Source organism: Molossus molossus, unplaced genomic scaffold (genome assembly GCF_014108415.1).
Source record: "Molossus molossus isolate mMolMol1 unplaced genomic scaffold, mMolMol1.p scaffold_m16_p_6, whole genome shotgun sequence".
Taxonomy (NCBI): Eukaryota; Metazoa; Chordata; class Mammalia; order Chiroptera; family Molossidae; genus Molossus; species Molossus molossus.
This window is the reverse complement of record NW_023425399.1, coordinates 85,785,930-85,805,329: the sequence shown is the minus strand read 5'-3', so window position 1 is coordinate 85,805,329 and position 19,400 is coordinate 85,785,930. Positions and strand designations below refer to the sequence as shown.

General features: G+C 34.8%; 1 protein-coding gene across 15 annotated transcripts in view; it reads left to right on the top strand.

Annotated features, from left to right (window-relative positions):
• Positions 1-19,400, top strand: part of NOL4 (nucleolar protein 4) — a 365,006-nt gene that overhangs the window by 254,977 nt on the left and 90,629 nt on the right. For 14 of the 15 annotated variants that reach the window (XM_036244377.1, XM_036244368.1, XM_036244369.1 and 11 more), the window contains one exon: positions 16,131-16,244. The exons of the other annotated variant lie outside the window; for it this stretch is intronic. In XM_036244377.1, coding sequence (XP_036100270.1) covers positions 16,131-16,244 — 114 coding nt within the window. The remainder of the gene's footprint in view (positions 1-16,130; positions 16,245-19,400) is intronic. 15 annotated transcript variants of the gene reach the window in all.

The window sequence follows — 19,400 nt, the reverse complement described above, 5'->3', positions numbered from 1 at the left end:
ATGGGCTAGGAGTCGGTGTAGATAGGAGAGGTTTCAGAGGATGTTGTCATATGTGAGAAATAATTTTTAAGATGTAAATGAAATGACAAAAGAAACAAATTCGCTCTCTGCTATAGATTTTTCTACATTGACTTGTAAAAATGTCATTGATATTTTTTATAAAATGACTGTTCTCACAGAGATGCAGTTGTCTGCCTAGATGGCAAAGAACACACAGTTTGGACCCCAGGGAGTCTGGTTTGGAGTCCAGAGCCACCGCTTTGTAGCTGTGGGGCTCAGGCAAGTCACTTCAGCTGTCAGCACTCAGACGCCTCTCTGGATGATACTAATTAATTCCTAATTTATCAAGCTATGAGAATTATATAAGCTGTCACATGTAATGCTCTGTAAGCCATTTCTGACACACAGTAATCACTAAATAAGTCTTAACTCTGAAAATATTATCAATCAAATATTATTTAATTCATCATCAATAAAAAGCTTCCCAAAATGTTTTCATTATACAAGCTCAAAACCTCCCCCCATTTAAGTAATTGCTTGCCTCTCAGAATAACTACATTGAAATTGGCGTTTGTGGTGTATAAGTCATTTCAAAATAAAAATGGCATAGCTGTATCTGATCAAACTAAATGATGACAATAGAGGTGATATGATATGAGAGGAGAGACACTTAAAAAAAAAACTATTTTCCCATTATTGAATTATTTAAAAATTATTATCACCTACCCAATAGGAGAGAGATGATAGACTAAAAGGATGTTTAAACAGGTGTAAGAGCCTGGAATCCTGGCATTGACATCTCATCCGTTTCAGGACCATATGTGAAATGCCAGTTTAAACTACCTCTCGTTCAGGTGCAAAGTACAATATATACCTTCCTTTTTCAGTAACAATAAAGAAAATAATATATATCATTTTTAAATTTATTTTAAGAGCATCTGGCATTACTCTTTCTTCCTAATCTTTTCATGTTTAGGGATTCTTCTCTTTGGTAAAGTTTATGCTATTTTTCATGGTATACATTTTTTATTAATCATTATTTCAGAAAAAAAAATCTTTGTCATGCAGAATTATTAATTTCTCCAAAGCGTAATTAAGGCATTCATGGTTTGGGGTTTTCTTTTTTTTTTTCATTAACTGTATCTTTTTACTTCTATGGGCATCTGTTAGTTGTAAACCTCGTGCTATGCGTAGAGGACAAAACATTGATACTTCAAAGTCAAGCAGTTTTATAAACTAATCTTATGCTGTAAAGAAATGCTACTGGATTTAAATTTAATAATCTTCATTCTTTATTTAATTAACAAATGTGTAATGCACAAAACATTATACAAAGTAATAAGGAGAAATAGAAGCGATGTCTGGCCTGTTAAGTAGGAAAATATAACATGTTCCCTGATTATTATGATTCATTGAGGTGACAAGTTGTGGGAAGTGAAAGGCTTAAGCAATAATATAAGGCCTAATATAATTAAATGTTAAATGAACAACATAGATTAAAATTGATACTGCAGTTTAGCCCATTTTTTTGTACATTATTGAGTAATGTGCTACTGGAAATAACAGATTAAATTGACCTGCTACTTGACACTTGGAATTTTGATTTGTTCTGCATGTCACTTTGTAGTCATGCACTGTGAGGAGGATCAGGTCTCACTTTGAATAGTCATTATTCTCTAGAACAGATAGGAAAAGGCATGAATAGGACAGATAGTAATCACAACTAAATATTATACATCAATCCTTTCGCCATTATTTAAATTCGACATAACATCAACAGGTGTTTTTTATTTCGATGTTTCTATCTCTCCCTTTCTCTCTCTCTAAAAAAAAAATCAATAAAAACATTTTAAAAAATGAAATAGCTCAGCTGGTATGGCTCAGTGGACTGAGCATCGTTTCATGGATTGAAAGGTCCCAGTTCAATTCCTGGTCAGGGCACATGCCTGGGTTGTGGACCTGATCCCCATTAGGAGGCATGCAGGAGGCAGCTGATCCACATTTCTCTCTCATCGATGTGTATATCTCTCTCCTGTCCTCTCTCTCTAAAATCAATAAAAGTTATTTTTCAAAAATGAACAAAATAAATAAATAAATTGAAACAACATTAAACAAAAATTATTTTTTCTATTGTGTTTATTTTAGATAGACACAAAGAAAATGTATCATTTTCAGTATGTAATTGTTTTTACTTGCAAATTCTTCTAAGTACTTAATAAGGCAGCCTAAAGAAGTTTTTAATATATTTTTATAATGGAATTGTTAAGTGTAGGATTATTAGGTAAGGGATTCTATATTATAAAATGAAAGGGGCATTCAATAAACTCAGCTCTTCCAGTTATTTGGGATGTTCTAAGCCAGGAGACTCTTTAAATAGAGTGAAATATTGAATTACATGTTTCCTGCTGACTGTGATTAAGAAATTCAAAGAAATACTCCCATAGAAGTGCTTTATTACAGCATATTTTAGTACTGTACTTGAGAATCTTGGCATTCACTTTGACTAATTTTCTACCGTCATTAATACAAAATCTATTCATATTTAATTACTCTACACTATCCCTCAAGAATTTACATTTCAACACAAATACTTTTAATTGACTGCCTACAATAATTATGGCACATATTTATGCATTTTATTTAAATGAAATTATCAAGCAGCCAAAATTTCTGTCATCACCATAAATATTTTCTATAATGCATGAAGTATAAATAACTGTATTATGATACTTTTCTACACATTTTTACAAATTCATTGTTAACAAACATCTCAAATCCTCAGTGTTGAATATAAAAGGGAGTATTTTGTGAAAAATAAATCTAATAAGTTTGATCCAGTGTGCTGTCTTAGTTTTCATTAGATTTTAAAAATTCAATGAGTTAAGCAGCCATTAACTTAATCCTTAGACAAAAATATCAAATTATTATTGATTCTGTTGTGTGGTTTTGGCAAACTACTTCAGCTACTTTTTTGAAGAATATTTGTTGATTGTTTCAGAGAAGAAATGTATTTCTTCAAGGTGTCCTGATCCTAAATTCAAGAGCACCTGTAATAACATCATAGAGACAATGCTTTATGAGAAAGGTGGGGTTGGCCCACACCTGAGTATCATCTGTGTTTTGTGATATGATTTCTCTTTTTGTTTTCTGAGTTTGCATTGTTAGGGGCTCACTATGCTGCATAGGTTTAATACATTTTTATAAAACTCAAATGAAAATATGTAGAGGAGATAGTCTCTTAGACTCTCAGTCCTCCATTCCTCCTATATCTCAGATTTTGCCACTGTACCAAGTTAGATCAAATATCCTAGATATTTGAATTCAGAAAATGCAGCGTCTTGAAAAATGACCTTTTTACTTGCATTTTAATATTATATCATTGACTATGGGCATTGGAAACAATATGTCTCGTGCAATTTTTCTTTTTATCCTCACCCAATGACATTTTTGCATTTATCTTCAGATAGAGCAGGAGGGAGAAAAGGGGGAAGAGAGAGAGAGAAACATTGATGTGAAAGAGACACATCGACTGGTTGCCACTGATACAACCCCAAACCGGGCCGGGGACAAACTGCAACCAAGGTACGTGCCCTTAGTGGGAACCAAACCCAGGTCTCTCTGGTCCACAGGCCAACACTCTAATCACTGAGCCAAACCAGCCAGGGATCAAGCAATTTTTGTAAAATTTTGCCAAGGACATTGTCCACTAGGTTACTTAATGTCCACTACAATGACTTTAATTCAGAAAAAAATTGTTTCTCCTGCAGAAATACAGTGCTTTCATGTTTTCTCACCACTAGGACTTAATGTTAGCTTTGCTCACTACTGTGCCTCACTGTCAGGAAGTTCAGAGTCAAAGTATTTCAAAGGTCTCATAATTATTTTTGCTTATGTATTTTAGTGTGTATATTTCCTTGGTAGCTCCAATATCTATTTTAGGGAAAAACAGATAAAATTTTAAAAACAAATATGTAAATAATCTAATTATGGAAACACTATACTTTCATACCATCTTCTAAATGCTTATTCTTCGTATTTCTTTTTAATTATATCCTATAATGCCCCTTTTGGTAATTTTGATATCTGACTTTCTGATCTTATATTTTTTTCATCAGAAAAGAAATGTTTAATGTTTAGGAAATAGTATATTTTTTAAGGGAATGTGACTACAGCATTTGCTTCTACTCATCTAATGCAGTCCAAGGTAGAGGGATCAGAATCTGTTTTTAATTTACAGCTTCCCCAATATCAGAAGCATTGCAAAAGCTACAGTGACATTTAGTATCCCTTCGTTAGCAAATAGAGATATTATAAAAATTAATTAGAGTGCTTTTTTGAACTAAAAATTTGATCAGAAATATACCCAGCTTTTCCTACAAGATCTTGATTAAAAACATTATAATCCTGTACAGCCAATATTATTTAGAATGTTGATCCTTAAACCATTCAACGCTTCCACATTTTCAATTTTCCTTCTTCACTAAGCCGAAACTTTCTTCTCTTCTGTGTGGGGAAAAAAAATTTCCAGATTCCAAGGAAATATTTAATCTCATAACTCCTCTTTCGCAATCTGAGTCCATTTTTCTTTGCTAGGTTTTCTGGAAGATTATTCTACACTCACAGATCATACCCATTAACACCAACTCTCTTAGTCATCCCTCCCATTAAGATTCTGGTTCTCACCACATTGAATAAGCTCCTGGGAAGATCATATGAATACATTTGCACCATATCCAAGGATTTCATCAATTAAGTCAGCCTTCTTTTCTTGACACTCTTGTTTCTATCTTTCCTCTCTTACTTTTTTTATTTTTATTTAGACACTGCCTAAGATTCTAGGTTTGGCCATGTGTTGCATGTGACCCTATCCACAGCTGCAGAGGTCTACCCTTGTATGCTATACTCTCCTCTCAAAGTAGAATCCCAGTCATCTGCAAAGCTCTGGTATTTCATTCCAAATGTCAAGCCAGACAAAGATACTGTTACATCTTCACTGAACTCTTTGTTCTCCATCACCCATTCTCTTCACTGATATTCCACCTCATCAACCAAATCACTGGTAAATTCCTCTTGACTTGCCTATTTCTGGTACTAGCACCACTGTTGTTATTGTCATTTACACCAGAGTTTGTAAACTTGAAAAGAGATTTGACTGTTCATTGCACTCATGGCTTGCAACCTACCATTCACTGAGTTCTGTTTATTCTTCCTTTGCTGGGTTTCCCAAATCTGGATTATAATGTTGAATTTTATTTACCATCATGTTAGTTCCAGTCCTTCCTAACTCATACCTGTATTCTTGCATAATTCTTTAAATTCAGTTATATTTCACACTCCCTTTCTACCACCTATTCCTAAACAGACACAGAACTAGGATTTGTGCCTAAAAATTATAACATATGGTGCCTTTTTTCAAAAGATAAGTAATACATGTTCAACCGGTATGGCTCAGTGGTTGAGCGTTGACCTGTGCACCAAGAGGTCGCCAGTTCAATTCCTGGTCAGGACACATGCCCAGGTTGTGGGCTCAATCCCCAGTGCGGGGCATGCAGGAGGCGGCCAATCAATGTTCTCTCTCATCGATATTTCTAAAAAGTCTGAGCTGGTGGGACATCATATCCACAACAAAAGGCCAATGGAGAGCAAAATGGCTTTATTACATGTACCTGGGTGCAGGCAGGCTGAGCTGAAAAGGGTTCTGTCTCAAATAACAGTTGGGGTGTAGGTTATAAACTCTACTTTTAGCTTCTGGCAGTTCCTGCTAATGTACTCTGCCTGGCCCATTGTCCACTTTGCAGTTGGACTGGTCTGGTATCTCATCCTGCATCTGCTGGGTGATTCATTGTCTTGTGGATAATCCAGATAATCCTTATCCATACTCAACAGAAGGCTGAGCAAAGGTCATGCAAGCAACACATTTTTCAGTTTCCACCTTTTGCAAGCTTTTTCCTTTTCCCTTTAAAATGTTACTAACTCATTCAGTTTCTCTCCCTCTCTCCCTCTCTCTTCTTCTCTCTATAAAATTAATAAAGGAAAAATAATATAAGTAATACAAAATTAGCAAAAAATTAGGTGTAACAATGAATATTTATTTATACTTAGAAAAAGTACCATATGCACAAAAAAGAGTTTATAAACAGGGAATTTTTGAAGATTCAACCCCTTTTCTTCTGACATCTTATAAAATTTCGAGACACACTTATATTTAAATGTTTCTTGATTTTTACTTGGCTTAAAGCAGAGTGCTTAAAACATCCAGAAATCTTAGGAGTCCATCAAGGAGAAGGATCCTGGTGCCTAAATTTCATTGGTTTGATGAAAAATCTTCTTTTGCTCCTGGAACCATCTATCTCAGTTCTGGCTTTGATAGTGTCAAACATTTGATAGTGCCATTTTAGAACATATTCTAAGTTTTATATATGTTATAGACTTTTGGAATGGAGAGGACAAGTTTCAATCCCTGGCTTAGTTGAATTTGTATACAATTTTATGTGATGTTTCTAAATCTCCACTTTTCTAAAAGAGAGACCTATTGGAGTATTACATGTGATAACATATATAAAATGTTTAGCATATAATCTTGCCCCTTTCTATCCTTTTAAAAAATATGCTCAGTTATTTCCTTTAACACAATAGGTCATCATATGGGACTGCTGTTTCTTCTCTCAATGTGTGTTCTCTTGGTCCACTGATATTTCCTGACTCAGGCGTTATGGGTACTATTCTCTCATTATTCACTAAGTGTATTAAATTGAAGAATAACTAAAATGTATAGCCAAATAGTTTTCAGATTTACTAATTATTGTATCATCAAGTTTTAGCAAAATGTTGATCTGAGCCTCATGGACTAACACACACACACACACACCACTCCCATTTCTTCTATAATTATATATAATTCCTAAGTAAAATAGAATTTTAAAAATACCTTGCTAAGATCAAAAGAGAGGAAAGTGATTTCCCAGGCCATAAAAATAATAGACAACTCATAACCAGAATTGTAAGCCTTTTATTTGATAGGTAGTAGACTAGGAAGGTAGAAAAAGTGGGGTCTGAATACCCACTCAAGCTCAGGAGACGTGGATTTTGATTTATGACTAGGCAGGAACATGAACTGAATATTGCATATAAAGCTCAGACCCTGGAAGGGCTACTTCTCTACCAAAGGAGAATTAAAACATCTAATTACAACTTCAAGAAATGACATAGGTATTGTAAGCATTGAAATTAAAACCTTACTAGGTGGGTTAAGTAGAAGAAAAGATTCAGCCAAAGAGAAAACCCATAAACATAAAACTATGGAAATTACTTGCGGAAAGAAAAGGAAGGGAAATATGAAAAAAAAATCAAGCTGGAGAATAGAATGATAAAGATAGAGCTAATAGACTTTCCAGAGGAGAACTTGGAATAAGGACAGCATTCAAAAAGATGAGGAGGGAGAATTTGGGGGAATTAAGTAGACCACTGAATCCTACGAACAGAGAAATAGACGAGTCCTGAGCAGTATAAATAAAAAATCCATACCTACGTATATGTGATATACTGTGGTAAAAACTGCAGACCCAAGAAATTCTTAAATGTCACTGGAAAGAGACAGAGATTATCAAAAACAGAAGAACAGAATGAACACACATCTTGTCCTCAAAAATAGATATCAGAGATAGTCTTTCAAGTGCTAAGAAAAAAAAAGTCTTCACAATTTTTAGAGAAACTACTTTTCATCTACAAATCAGTGCACAGCGAAAGGCCACTTCCAGAGTGAGGAAGAAAGAGATACTTCAAACAACTGCTGAGGTTACCACTCTCCGGGCTGTCTCTGGATGAACTTAAAAAGTCCTCCAAGAAAAAGGAAACTGATCCCAGGAGGAAACGATGGGAAATTAGCAGTTTTGGAGAGAAAAACTGAAGAAAAACACCCTGATTTTATAGTCAGGGGATTTAGTGGGCTCTTTTTTTTTTTTTTCTGTACTTTATCCGTTGTTACTTGTGGACCTTGTAAACATGGGCTTTTGTTAATTTATAGAAAAATGGAAACAAATGGCACTTATCTTACACAGGAAACCAGTAGCACTTGAAATAACAATGTGAAGACTCCTACCTAGCTCAGTATGTGGTATCTGAGGAATGTGATAAAATGGAATTTAATCTGAAATTTCATTCCACAGTTCCCTTTACTGGGAAACCCTAAGGCCTTAATCTGTTGAACTACTTGGAGAACTAAATCAATTATGTCTGTATCTCCTTAACCCTCCCTTCTAGCTAAGAGCAGCCTCCAATCTCTCTCTCTTGTGTGTGCAAACTTTACTTGTGGTACCTCTTTTGTAGTTTTATTTTATCCTGTCTCATATTACTGTTCCTTATATATGGACCCTAGCTCTCTAATCCGAAGCCATACTTCTTGAGCACTATGCTTCTTAATCTGTGCTTATCTGTATTACCCACAATGTCGTGTAGAGTGCAATTAGCTGCTCATGAAAGATGCTCAATGCATGTTCAATGCAATTGCTTTAAAATTATTGAATGAAAGATGGGTGAGTGAATGGATATTTACTAATGTGCTACTTTGTGTTAGAAATCAGTTGGGAGATAAGCTAATTTTCAGTGTGTACTATGTGTTTCAGAGTGTTCTGCAATTGGCATTTGAATGTAAAAGCTACTGCTGACTGAAAATCTAGCCTAATATATTTTAAATCTTTAGGGTGTCCTTTTTCCCCCTAAACAAGAAAATTAAATAACATTTCATTTCAACTCTAGAAAATATTTCCATCTATTTGTCAATTAGTGTAAATAGGTAGTGATATTAAATATATGAATAGGATTTCTCACATAGTTTTTGGTTTCACGTGTAAACTATTACGTAAACAATGCCGTGATCCAAAGTAATCAAAAGTATATATATATAGTCACTAATTTTCAGAATTAAAAGATGATTTCTAGTGGAGATTTAAATAGGTAGTCAGTTAAAAATGAAAACACATCCATTTGGTTGATAATTTTGTTTATTTTGTTTTGATCAGAGGTATCATACGACATTAGCTAAATTTGACTTCTAATTATCAACTATAAGACTATATAAGACTATATAAATCTATAAGTATATGTAAGTATCAACTATAATTCCCCATGTACTTGTAAAAGATAGGCCGATAGTGTTTTAAAATTAAGGCCAAAGCATAAAGAATCACTTAATAATAAAATATTTATAGTCAAATCCTCAATGAAGGTTAATAGCATTTTTATTAAACACACACACACATATTCAAACTCCTTTTTAATTAGTCAAGAGAATTTCTCAAACTGAAAAATCCAATGGTTCACATACTGCTGGGTCTATGGGCTCAAGTGTCAGGGGTTTGACGCTCTCCTGTTTCTTAACTATGCTCCTCTTGTGTACTGGTTTATGTCTCAGATGGGACCTTGCCACCTGTTGGGAAGTGTTGCCATCAGCAGCTCTTAGCCTCTATTCTTAAAACTTCCAATCCAAGAGCAGTCTGCCAGCTTCAGGTCCTGGTTCCCATGAAAGGCCTTGGATTGGCTCTTTTGGGATCATATGTCCATCTCTCGGATCAGTCAATGGCAGTAAAGAGATGTGTTCCCGTGATTGTCCGATCCCAAATCACATGGCCAGGGGCAGGTCAACAAGATATTTTGCTTATTTCCACCAAAACCATACAGGATGAGGTAAGGACAGCTGACCTATTTCAGCCCACTCTAATCTGAAATCTTGGATCACCTATGGTTCAGAATTCAGAACTTTTAAGATTTTGAAAACGTGAATGAGTACATATTTATTCATGTTTAACACTCACAGCAGGGTCTGGGAAAACATCCCATATATAAATTTGTTATTTCTGCCACAAAACATATGAATATGCACAGAAAATAGGAAAAAGAAATATTAAGTATTCTTCTGTCATTTTTTATGCCAACTGAGTTTGCCCCAAGTTGTTGAAAAATCTTACCATTTGTACAATATTAAGATTTCAGAATTTCTGATAAAAAGGTCAAAGTGTGTAATAAACATGCCTTGTTGGATATGTATTATACCCTATATGCTAGGCATTGTACTAGCTTGTAAAGTAAACTCTGTGATGGCAGACATAGTATTGTCTCCATGTCTTTGGACTTGGCATAATTTCTGACATATAGAAAGTACTCCTTAAATATGTTTGTTGAATAAATAAGTGAGGATATCAGTGATTTTGTGTACATTACTTCATGGAAGTAATTCTAACAACTGCCCCATGATATAGAGATTATTTTTTCTATTCAGAACTTACTGAATGGAACTCAGTTTTGCCATTTATGAAAATAAAGATAATGATACTTGGCAGAATAAGTGAGGCTCAGAGAGATTACATAGCAAAAATGGTCAAACAGGTTGTCAATCTGACTTAGTCGCTAAACTAAGTTAATGAATTCCACTGATGTCTACAAGTAACATTGCCTAGTTAATCAAAGGGATCCCTTAGAAGCAGAAACTTTCTATACAACCTATGACAATTCTGCCTTTAGGTGTAGATATACCATTTGGAGGAATTAGAATATGACTATCATCCAAGCTTCAGAATTCTTAGATTATATATTTTTATAAAATAATCAAGATTAGAAGAACGATCTTAATTTAGGGCCCTACCTGACCTCTGACCACTGAATAATTTGCTCCAGTTATTTTGAAAGAATTCATCTATTTGCAGTCTCGGGTGGATGTCACTGTGGCTGTCTGGCCTCGTCTGGTATTTGATTAAGCTATACTTAACACTGGTGTCCAGAGAGCATTGCCACGTTAACCCCTGCCCAGAACCTCACAGTCTTTATTTCTTTGTACATTTTTATAATTTTAAGAACCCTAAAGTTCCTTACATGTACAGCAGAAGTTCAGAGGACTCTAACATTGTTTAGTTTGTATTTTAAGACCAAAACCTGGGACAGTTTGTTGGTGCGGTGGTAAGATTTACACGCAACACACATTTACATTGTGCCAACAGCATTCACATCTGAAGTCGCCAATTAAAATGTGATTTTTTTGTTGTGAACTCCAAAAGCTCCATGTGACAGTTTAACCATCTGTTTAATGTAACAGCCACCACTGATTTGGGCATAGATAATTATTATAAGGACAGTGCTGGGGAAAGATCAGCACATCCCATTGAGAATGACAGTTAATTAAGAAGAGATAATTAGTGAGGGGTGCTTAGCATTATATTATATCCTGGGACAGAAATAGGTATCAAATCTTCTCAGGCTAGGTATAAATCATGTAGGTATAAGATTATATACATTTTGAATCATTATTTTAAAATCTAACATGTATATTCAAATATACATATTAATAAATAACATATTTACTGAACTATATTCAACCAGAAGTATTGTTTTCATAAATTATATATATATTAATCCTCACCTGAGGATATTTTTCCATTTATCTTCAGATAGAGTTGGAGGGAGGGATGAAGGGAGGGAGGGGGAGAGAGAGAGAGAGAGAGAGAGAGAGAGAGAGAGAGAGAGAGAGAAACATTGATGTGAGAGGGACACATTAATTGGTTGCCTCCCATATGACCCTGACCAGAGCCAGGGACTGAATGGTAACCAATGTACGTGCCCTTGATCAGAATCAAACCCAAGACTCTTTGGTTGGAGAGCCAGTGCTCTAACCACTGAGCTGAACTGGCTAGTGCTTATCAAAATATTTTTTTATCACTAGTTATTACATGGACGCTTTTGTATCACATGGCTGGCCACTCTTCCTGCTGTAAGAGGGAAACTTCAGCCCTCATCTCTGGAGCAGTCCATGACTACAGCCCTTAATGCAATTTGATAATTATCTGCCAGGAAGACCTAGAGCAGTGGTATTTAGAATAAGCTCTCTACTATTAAATGGGATGAAGGAAAAGAGTTCCCATGAAGATGGTTCTCAGAAGTCAGACTAAAAGTTTTAAATTTCTCTATGATAAAATAGTTTTTGTAAGAAGAAAAAGTAATTTCCTTCTAACTCAGTATAAGTACTTTTGAGCTATAAAAATCTATAAAAGCCAAATTATGGAGGGAAAATCAGCAAGACTTTCATCTTAGTATCTTATCATTGGTGCAGCATATCTGAGCTCTGGGTGTATAGAACACATTGGCACTTATTCTTAGCTTGTCAGTATTAGAGCCAAGGGGGTTTTTAGCAGGATTGCCTCACAGGAGAGAAAGGACCTCTGCCTGCCTCATCATTCTCACTTTGGGTATGTAACTCAGCTTTACTCTGTCTCACCAGTCATTTCTTGCCACTTCTGGTTGCTACAACATGAACATCTTGTGAATTTAGATTGTATCAGTTTAGAATATGTGAGAGAACTTAGGTAGGTTATATTTTATGTTTGTGCTATTAGTGAAGGGAGTTTTAAAGAATGAATAATGAGATATATTAGGGTTTCAATCACTTGAAGAGAAGGATTTTAGAAAGATACTAATATATTCTTCGCTTAAATGCGAAATGGGTTTTGCTGTAAATGGACCTGCAGGCATGTGTATCATGTAAGAGCTCTGGCTGTATTTAAGCTCACTGAGGGCCTACCTGTAAAGTGAAAATGTGTAATTATTTACTAGGAATGATTCCAAATTTATCATCAGATTTAGATGTCAATCCAGGTGTTTCTACATACATAGCTGTGTGATCTTGGGCAAGTTATATAATATTTCATAACTTCAATTAATTTTTTTTCTAAAATATGAATAATATATAAGTCATTTTCTCAAGGGTTGTTTGGAAGGCTAAATTAGATAATGAATCAAAACATTTTGTATTAATACCTGCACACCCTAAGCACACAATATGAGTTAGTTATTAATACTTATTTTTAAATTAAATTTTAGAGCTGGTTTCCTATGTGGAAGTACATATTTTATTATATTTTTGAGACATAATTGGTTCTTTGAAAATACATATATATAATTTAAACTATAATATAGATTTTTTAAAATTCATTCTTCCCTGCTCTTCAATGAGCTTGAATCAATTAGTATGAATATAATATTTAAAGGGCTGCCTTTGGTCGCTTTATGTTGTAGTTGAGCACAACAATTTGTATGTCAGGATTTTTCTAGGATGTTTTATGTTATTAATGACAGATTATGTAAAAGAGTTGAAAAATGGGAGACATAAAACCTGAGTTCCATATCCACTTTAATTTGTCCTTTGACAAATTACTTAATCTGTTGCGGTTTCAGTTTCTTCAAACTTTAGGGAAGAAACTTGTTGTGAATGATTTTTACAGCCATTTAAAGTTACTAAATTATAGCCATAAATTAAATTCTATAATAAACTCAGAACAACTCTATTTTCAAAATGACACTAATTAACTACTGGCAATTTCTAATCCTATATTGTTGCTTCTACTTATTCTTCCCACTTAATAGGAAAAAAATACATGGTTGTTTTATCTTGCAGTTTATTTTCTAAAACCCTGAAATATTAGGTTATCCAGTGACCTTTAAAAATACCCGGCTCCACTCAGCATGGACATTATTCTAGTTTTCGAGAAGACCAATTTAATATATCTGGGAAAGACCCATTCCATCATTTTCTCGGAAAGGAGAATTATATAAATTATCATGTATTACAACTTGTACTGTTCTAGTAAAAGTGATTTTCCATTTTATTTTTTTAAATTAAAACAGAATTTTAAAAGAAATGCCACTAATTTTAATTGAAAGGATATTTTACCTTGTATTCTGTCTGTCCAACAAAATTTTTATGCATTGAAGGAATTTATGTGTTTATTACTCAATTTAATCAGCTTAAAAATTACATATTATATATTTTTATATATAATTCCAAAATTACTCCTAATTTTAAAAAGAGTTACCTTATAAAGAGAGGAAAATAAAATTACTAAAGAACAAAACTACATCTCTCTGAATTTCATGTGACTATCAATGAGTGTTTTATTTGGATTCTCTTAATTTACTCCCTAGAACCAGAGGAAGGGTCTAATAATATAGTTTATGAAAGTGTGAACATTCACTTCTATCTGAACAATGTTAGCTACAATCAAATATATAGTTTTCTTTTTTCATAATGGCATCTTCTTATTCCAGTTTTCCCACAATACCTTTGCCTCAAAACAATTTCCTTGAAAAGGACAACATTGTCTACCTAAGTTCCATGTAGTTTAGATTATAATTTTGAGCCATGCCATGGATTCTTTTAATGAGACACTGATTTTGTAACTTGATTTCTTATTCTGGGTTAAACTGTCTTATCCATATTCATTGAATTACAGAATGAAATCAAGAAGCAATATGAGTTTCCAAATTATATTTACATTTTATGGCAGTATTTTTAGGTTTACCTGAAAACTGACCCTGCTCTCTCTCCCCAGCACACAGTCCTAGTTTTCCAAGTCCCTTCCCCAAACGCTGCTCCATTTTCCCCGTCACCTCAGGGTCTCTCTTCCCTTTCTTTTGCAAAAATGGCATTTAAAATACCCTACTGCTTTATCATCAGAGTTGTCTAGCCATCATTCAGACATCTCACAGGGTGAGCAGGTGGAGACTGTACTGCATACTTTCCTACCTCTTGTCTACAGAGATGACTTTGGGGTGGAAGCATGAGGAAGTTGGCTGAGGCAGCTACAGAAATTACTTCCTAGTTCAGTCAAGGTCAGAGCCTGGTCTCTTTCTACACTACACCGATTTCACTGAGGAGGATCTGTTAAAACACTGTGGTCTGAATTGAGCAGTTTTAGAATATTGTTTGAGACATAAAACCCATGGTTCAATTCACTAAAGCACATTTTACATGCCAGAGTTACAAAATGAATCAAGTACCATATGCTCATATTCATTCATTTACCAGGGGAAAAAACGACAGGTTTCTGTTAGTTCAGAGGCTTCTAATGGCATCTGTACATATTTTAGATTGAGACTTTAAAAACCGTAAGGTGGCTCTGGCCAGTTTGGCTCAGCGGTTAGAGCCTTGGCCTGCGGTCTGGAGAGACCCGGGTTCGGTTCCCACTAAGGGCACGTACTTCGGTTTGTCCCCGGCTCTGGTTGGGTTGTGTGGGTGGCAGCCACTCAATGTGTCCCTTTCACATCGATGTTTCTCTCTCTCTCTCCCTCCCACTCTATCTGAAATATATATATATATAAATGTCCTTGGGTAAGGATAACAAAAAGAAAGCTCTAAGGTGGCATGCTGCTGTATATGCTAGGTTCCCAAAGGACCTTTTATTTTGTAATGTCACATTTAGCTATCTCGCCTGGTTTAATTTTCATGTTATATCTTATCTTTCATTTGCTTATCTTCATTTAAAAAAACTGTTCAATATCATTAAGTACATCATCTTTCAGTTGGATGATTTTGTATGTAACTATGGGAAATGAGAATGGAAAACTCTGATTATCACAAATGATAAGAGTTGAAAACACTTTCTAATTAATTAGGAGCTTCGTTGGGGGGTTAATTCCTATGTGGGTTACATAGAAGATGGATTTTTAACATATACCTGATAAGTTAATAATGTTAACTGTCATTTTAAAAATAAAAGATGTAGGCACCCATGCATCTCACATCTAAAACATCCAATTTTGGTTTTGTCAAAATTGTTTTAGTACAAACTTTTTAGTTTGTATTTAAACTGAAGTACTGTTGAAAGGATTTAATCATATCAATTGTCACAACTTAGACTGTGAATCTTCATAATATTTCATATTAATATTGTTTGACATGGTCTGAGTGTCTGTCAATTTTTTCCAACTCTGTTTCAGCCCTGTCACTTGTTTTTGTTTTGTTTTGTCATATGTTATAAAACGAACAAAGGAGCTCTTGTTTTATTTGCAAAACCCAGTCAGCAATTTTTCCACTGCCTGTTCCAACTCCAGCTTAATGGCCCAGACTAAATACTCATGACAATGGAGTTATGGGAATGAATGATGGATCCGTGTAGCAACTAGAGCTTTAACCTCTAACTAGCGTTCATTTTTCATCTTTGCAATTTCCATTGCCTTTTTTTATTCAAATAAGTTGAGTTGAAATAAATGGATACTCCTGAACACCCTGGGAATTCTTCTGAGGTTAGCATTGGCCTGTGAATGATACTGTTAATCATTTTTTCATGTTTTCTCTCTTTTTTTTTTTTTAGTCTCGACCTATCCCTTCCCACCTTACTTCAGCAGTTGCAGAGAGTATCTTGGCATCAGCCTGTGAAAGTGAGAGTAGAAATGCCGCCAAGAGGATGCGTCTGGATAAACAACAGGTACCGAGGGGTCTTCTGTCTGGTGCACACCAACATACATGGTTCACTTAATCTGATTTATGTAGAAGAGCAAGAATTATTGACTGGATTTTGATATACACAAAGATAGAGTTTTTGTGTCTTTACAATAATTTAAACTTGAAAGTGAAGGTTCATCAGATCAATGGAGATCTAACAACAATGTCCTGTGGTGAGAAATGGACAGTTGTAAAATTGATGAGTTGTAGTTCTGTTGAGCATCCTATTTGGAGGCTAATTATTCAAGTAAGAGGTCCTAAATGATCCATCATAATACTTTTGTAAATGTACTTGATTGGTTATGATAATGACCTGATTGTGTTCATTTTTAATGAACATCAGCTTCTCTTTAATTCCCTGTGGTCTAACTGCTGAATGTCAATATGTCGTGCTGAGAATGGTGAAAGCACAAATAATTTGAAAGATGAGAAATCCATAAAATGGAATGTAAAATCATGAAAATCTATATCCTGGGCTTACTTCCTCATTAATGAATTGTTTACTCTGTACCGATTAAGTATCGACTTTCTGTGTCTCTTTCATAAGGATACACATCCATGTGGTGTGGATATTTGTATTTTTTGTTCATTGTTCCCTGAGGTTTCACTCAGTTTTTCCCTTAGTTTATCTGCATCTGCCTGTCTCCCCTTCTTATGTCTGGTATGTCTTTCTTTTTCTCTATAGCCTTCCTCCTTAATTATCCATAATAAAGAACTAAATTATCACATATAATTTAAATATTACACATAAAAGTATGCTGTACTCTAACTTTTAAAATATTTTTGCAGCAAATTTATCTGAGTGCTTCATATTTCTCATTGAGATTGGGATAAGAAGATCAAATAGTTAATCCAATTCAGTTTTTTCCTGTGAGCCGATGAACTTCAAAGAAAATAGAAAAAGTGTTTTTCTATTCCAGGCTTAGAATATTGAAAAGTTTTTCAAAATGGCATTAAATTTTAATTGTATATGCTTATTATTAATATGACACGTGCTAATAATTTTAAACAATGTAAAGGATGAAGTCTTCAGTTAACAAAATAGCTTTAGCCTCAGATAAAATGTATATCAAAAAGCTGATTTTGAATTTGCCAATAATCCTTTGCCAATAGTATTTATTCACATATCCGTGTCCTCAGTTGAGACTTTTATTATTATAACTCTAAAATTTATCTTATATTGAATTATAGCACTATAGAGGGTGGGGCAAAGCAGGTTTACAAGTGTGAATATGCGTAATAGTATATTCTTGTTTATAATACAATAATTAATAAATAATAATATAATTGTAAACTTACTTTTGCCCCACCCTACCATCTGGCATAGTGATTAAGATTGCACATTCTAGAAATAAATACCTCTGACTTGGATATCAGCTCTACTCTTACTAATTGTGTGACTTTCAGAAAGCTGTTTCAATTCTCTCTGCCTCAGTTTCTTCATGAACAAGGTAATAAGATAAGAGTAACAGTACTAATCCTATAGGGTTGTTGTGAGAACTCTAAACGACAGATTTATGTTATGTACTTAGTATTTGCCTGCTATATAGTAAGCATCAATACATTCAGCCTCAAAAGGAAGATTTTAACTGATTTCTAGCCTTTCTGTCGCATTGATATAAGTAAAACTATATATATATATATATATATATATATATATATATAAAACTATCTCTTATGCAGGAGTTTTTAAATCAGATTAAGTCTATTTGAGAGAAGATCATAATTCTAGATATTGGAATGGCAGGATTCTGGGATTGAGTGGGCTCTCCTGGTTGTCATTTTGCCATAGATATGCCTCGTCTACACTCTAGAATATTCCTGCACAGTATCAGTCATATATAGAGTTGCTATGACTGATTCATGTTATGCACTACCTATGATATCACTTTGCAACATTCCCCAAAGCTGGTCATCCACCAATAAATAGGTGGTCAGTTACTTAACCACAATTGGCCTAATCTGTAAAAGGGGGATACAAATTCATAGATTTATCTTGAGGCTTTGATATGGCAGTTCATGTGAAAGCATAGTGTGTTTAATAAGTTTGAAGATGTATTATATTCAGCGTTTGCTTGAACACCCTAAGTGGTAGGAAAATCCCACCTCCAGTATTAAAGGTCTGCTATTTACTCAAACACTTGTCCTATTGTCAGATGGCTGTAATCATTTTGATGGTATTTAAATTGAGCTCAAATTTGCTTCCTAGAGCTTCTACCCATTGAAGAAAAACTGCTAGCAATAACGAGGAGTGTGACTTCTTACTATTGTCCCGGCAGTAGGGACAAGAATGGGCGGGGACCAATGGTCCTTAACCCTACTTCCCACATTAATTACTCCTGTTTCTATGTCCTCACACAGTGGTCATTTATTGCAAGGCTCCGTCCCCTGGGAATGTGGCATGTCCAGTATTAGCCCCCATAGCAATGTTCCTTCCAGGTTCTAAAAGGGTGCAGTGGGCTTGGGATTCATGAGGGATATGGAAGAAATGACAAAAAATACAGTCTAGGATTTATTGGAAACCTAATAGGCACCTGACAGACATTTCTTTAGTATTTTCAACAACTTCTTGAGAGCAGGTATTATTCTCGTTTACATGTGAGGAAACTGAGACTGAGGGAAGGCGGATGGTTTGTGCAAGGCTGCTGAGCTGCGTGAAGTCAGGTGTCAGTTCACACCACAGGAGGCTGATACTTGCCGTCTCTTCGGATCCTGCACTTTCTCGTTATGACCACTGAGGGAAAACCCATGTTCAGGAACAGACTCCAGACTCCGATCACTTGTGCCTCTGCTCACAGTGTTTGCGACAGTGCGGTTTCCTGTTGGGAAACTAGCTGCTTTACTCACAAAAATGTTTGGCCTCTTCCATAGCTAGAAACCAGGTTTCCCCCAGAAGCAGAATTATTCTAACAACGATGTTTTTGTCCGATAAGCGCTTGAAAGAGGTTACAAACTTCCCAAATGCTTCACATCATCCAGGTAATGGGTTATGCACTGTGAATGCTGGTTTAGTGGGGAGTTTTTATTTTAAAATATATTAAAGATATTTTAAAATGTCTAAATTACTTCTCGGGATGAGTTCTGTAAATTTCACTTGACATGCTACACAAAGGTCTCTACCAAGTGAGCTTGCATTTCC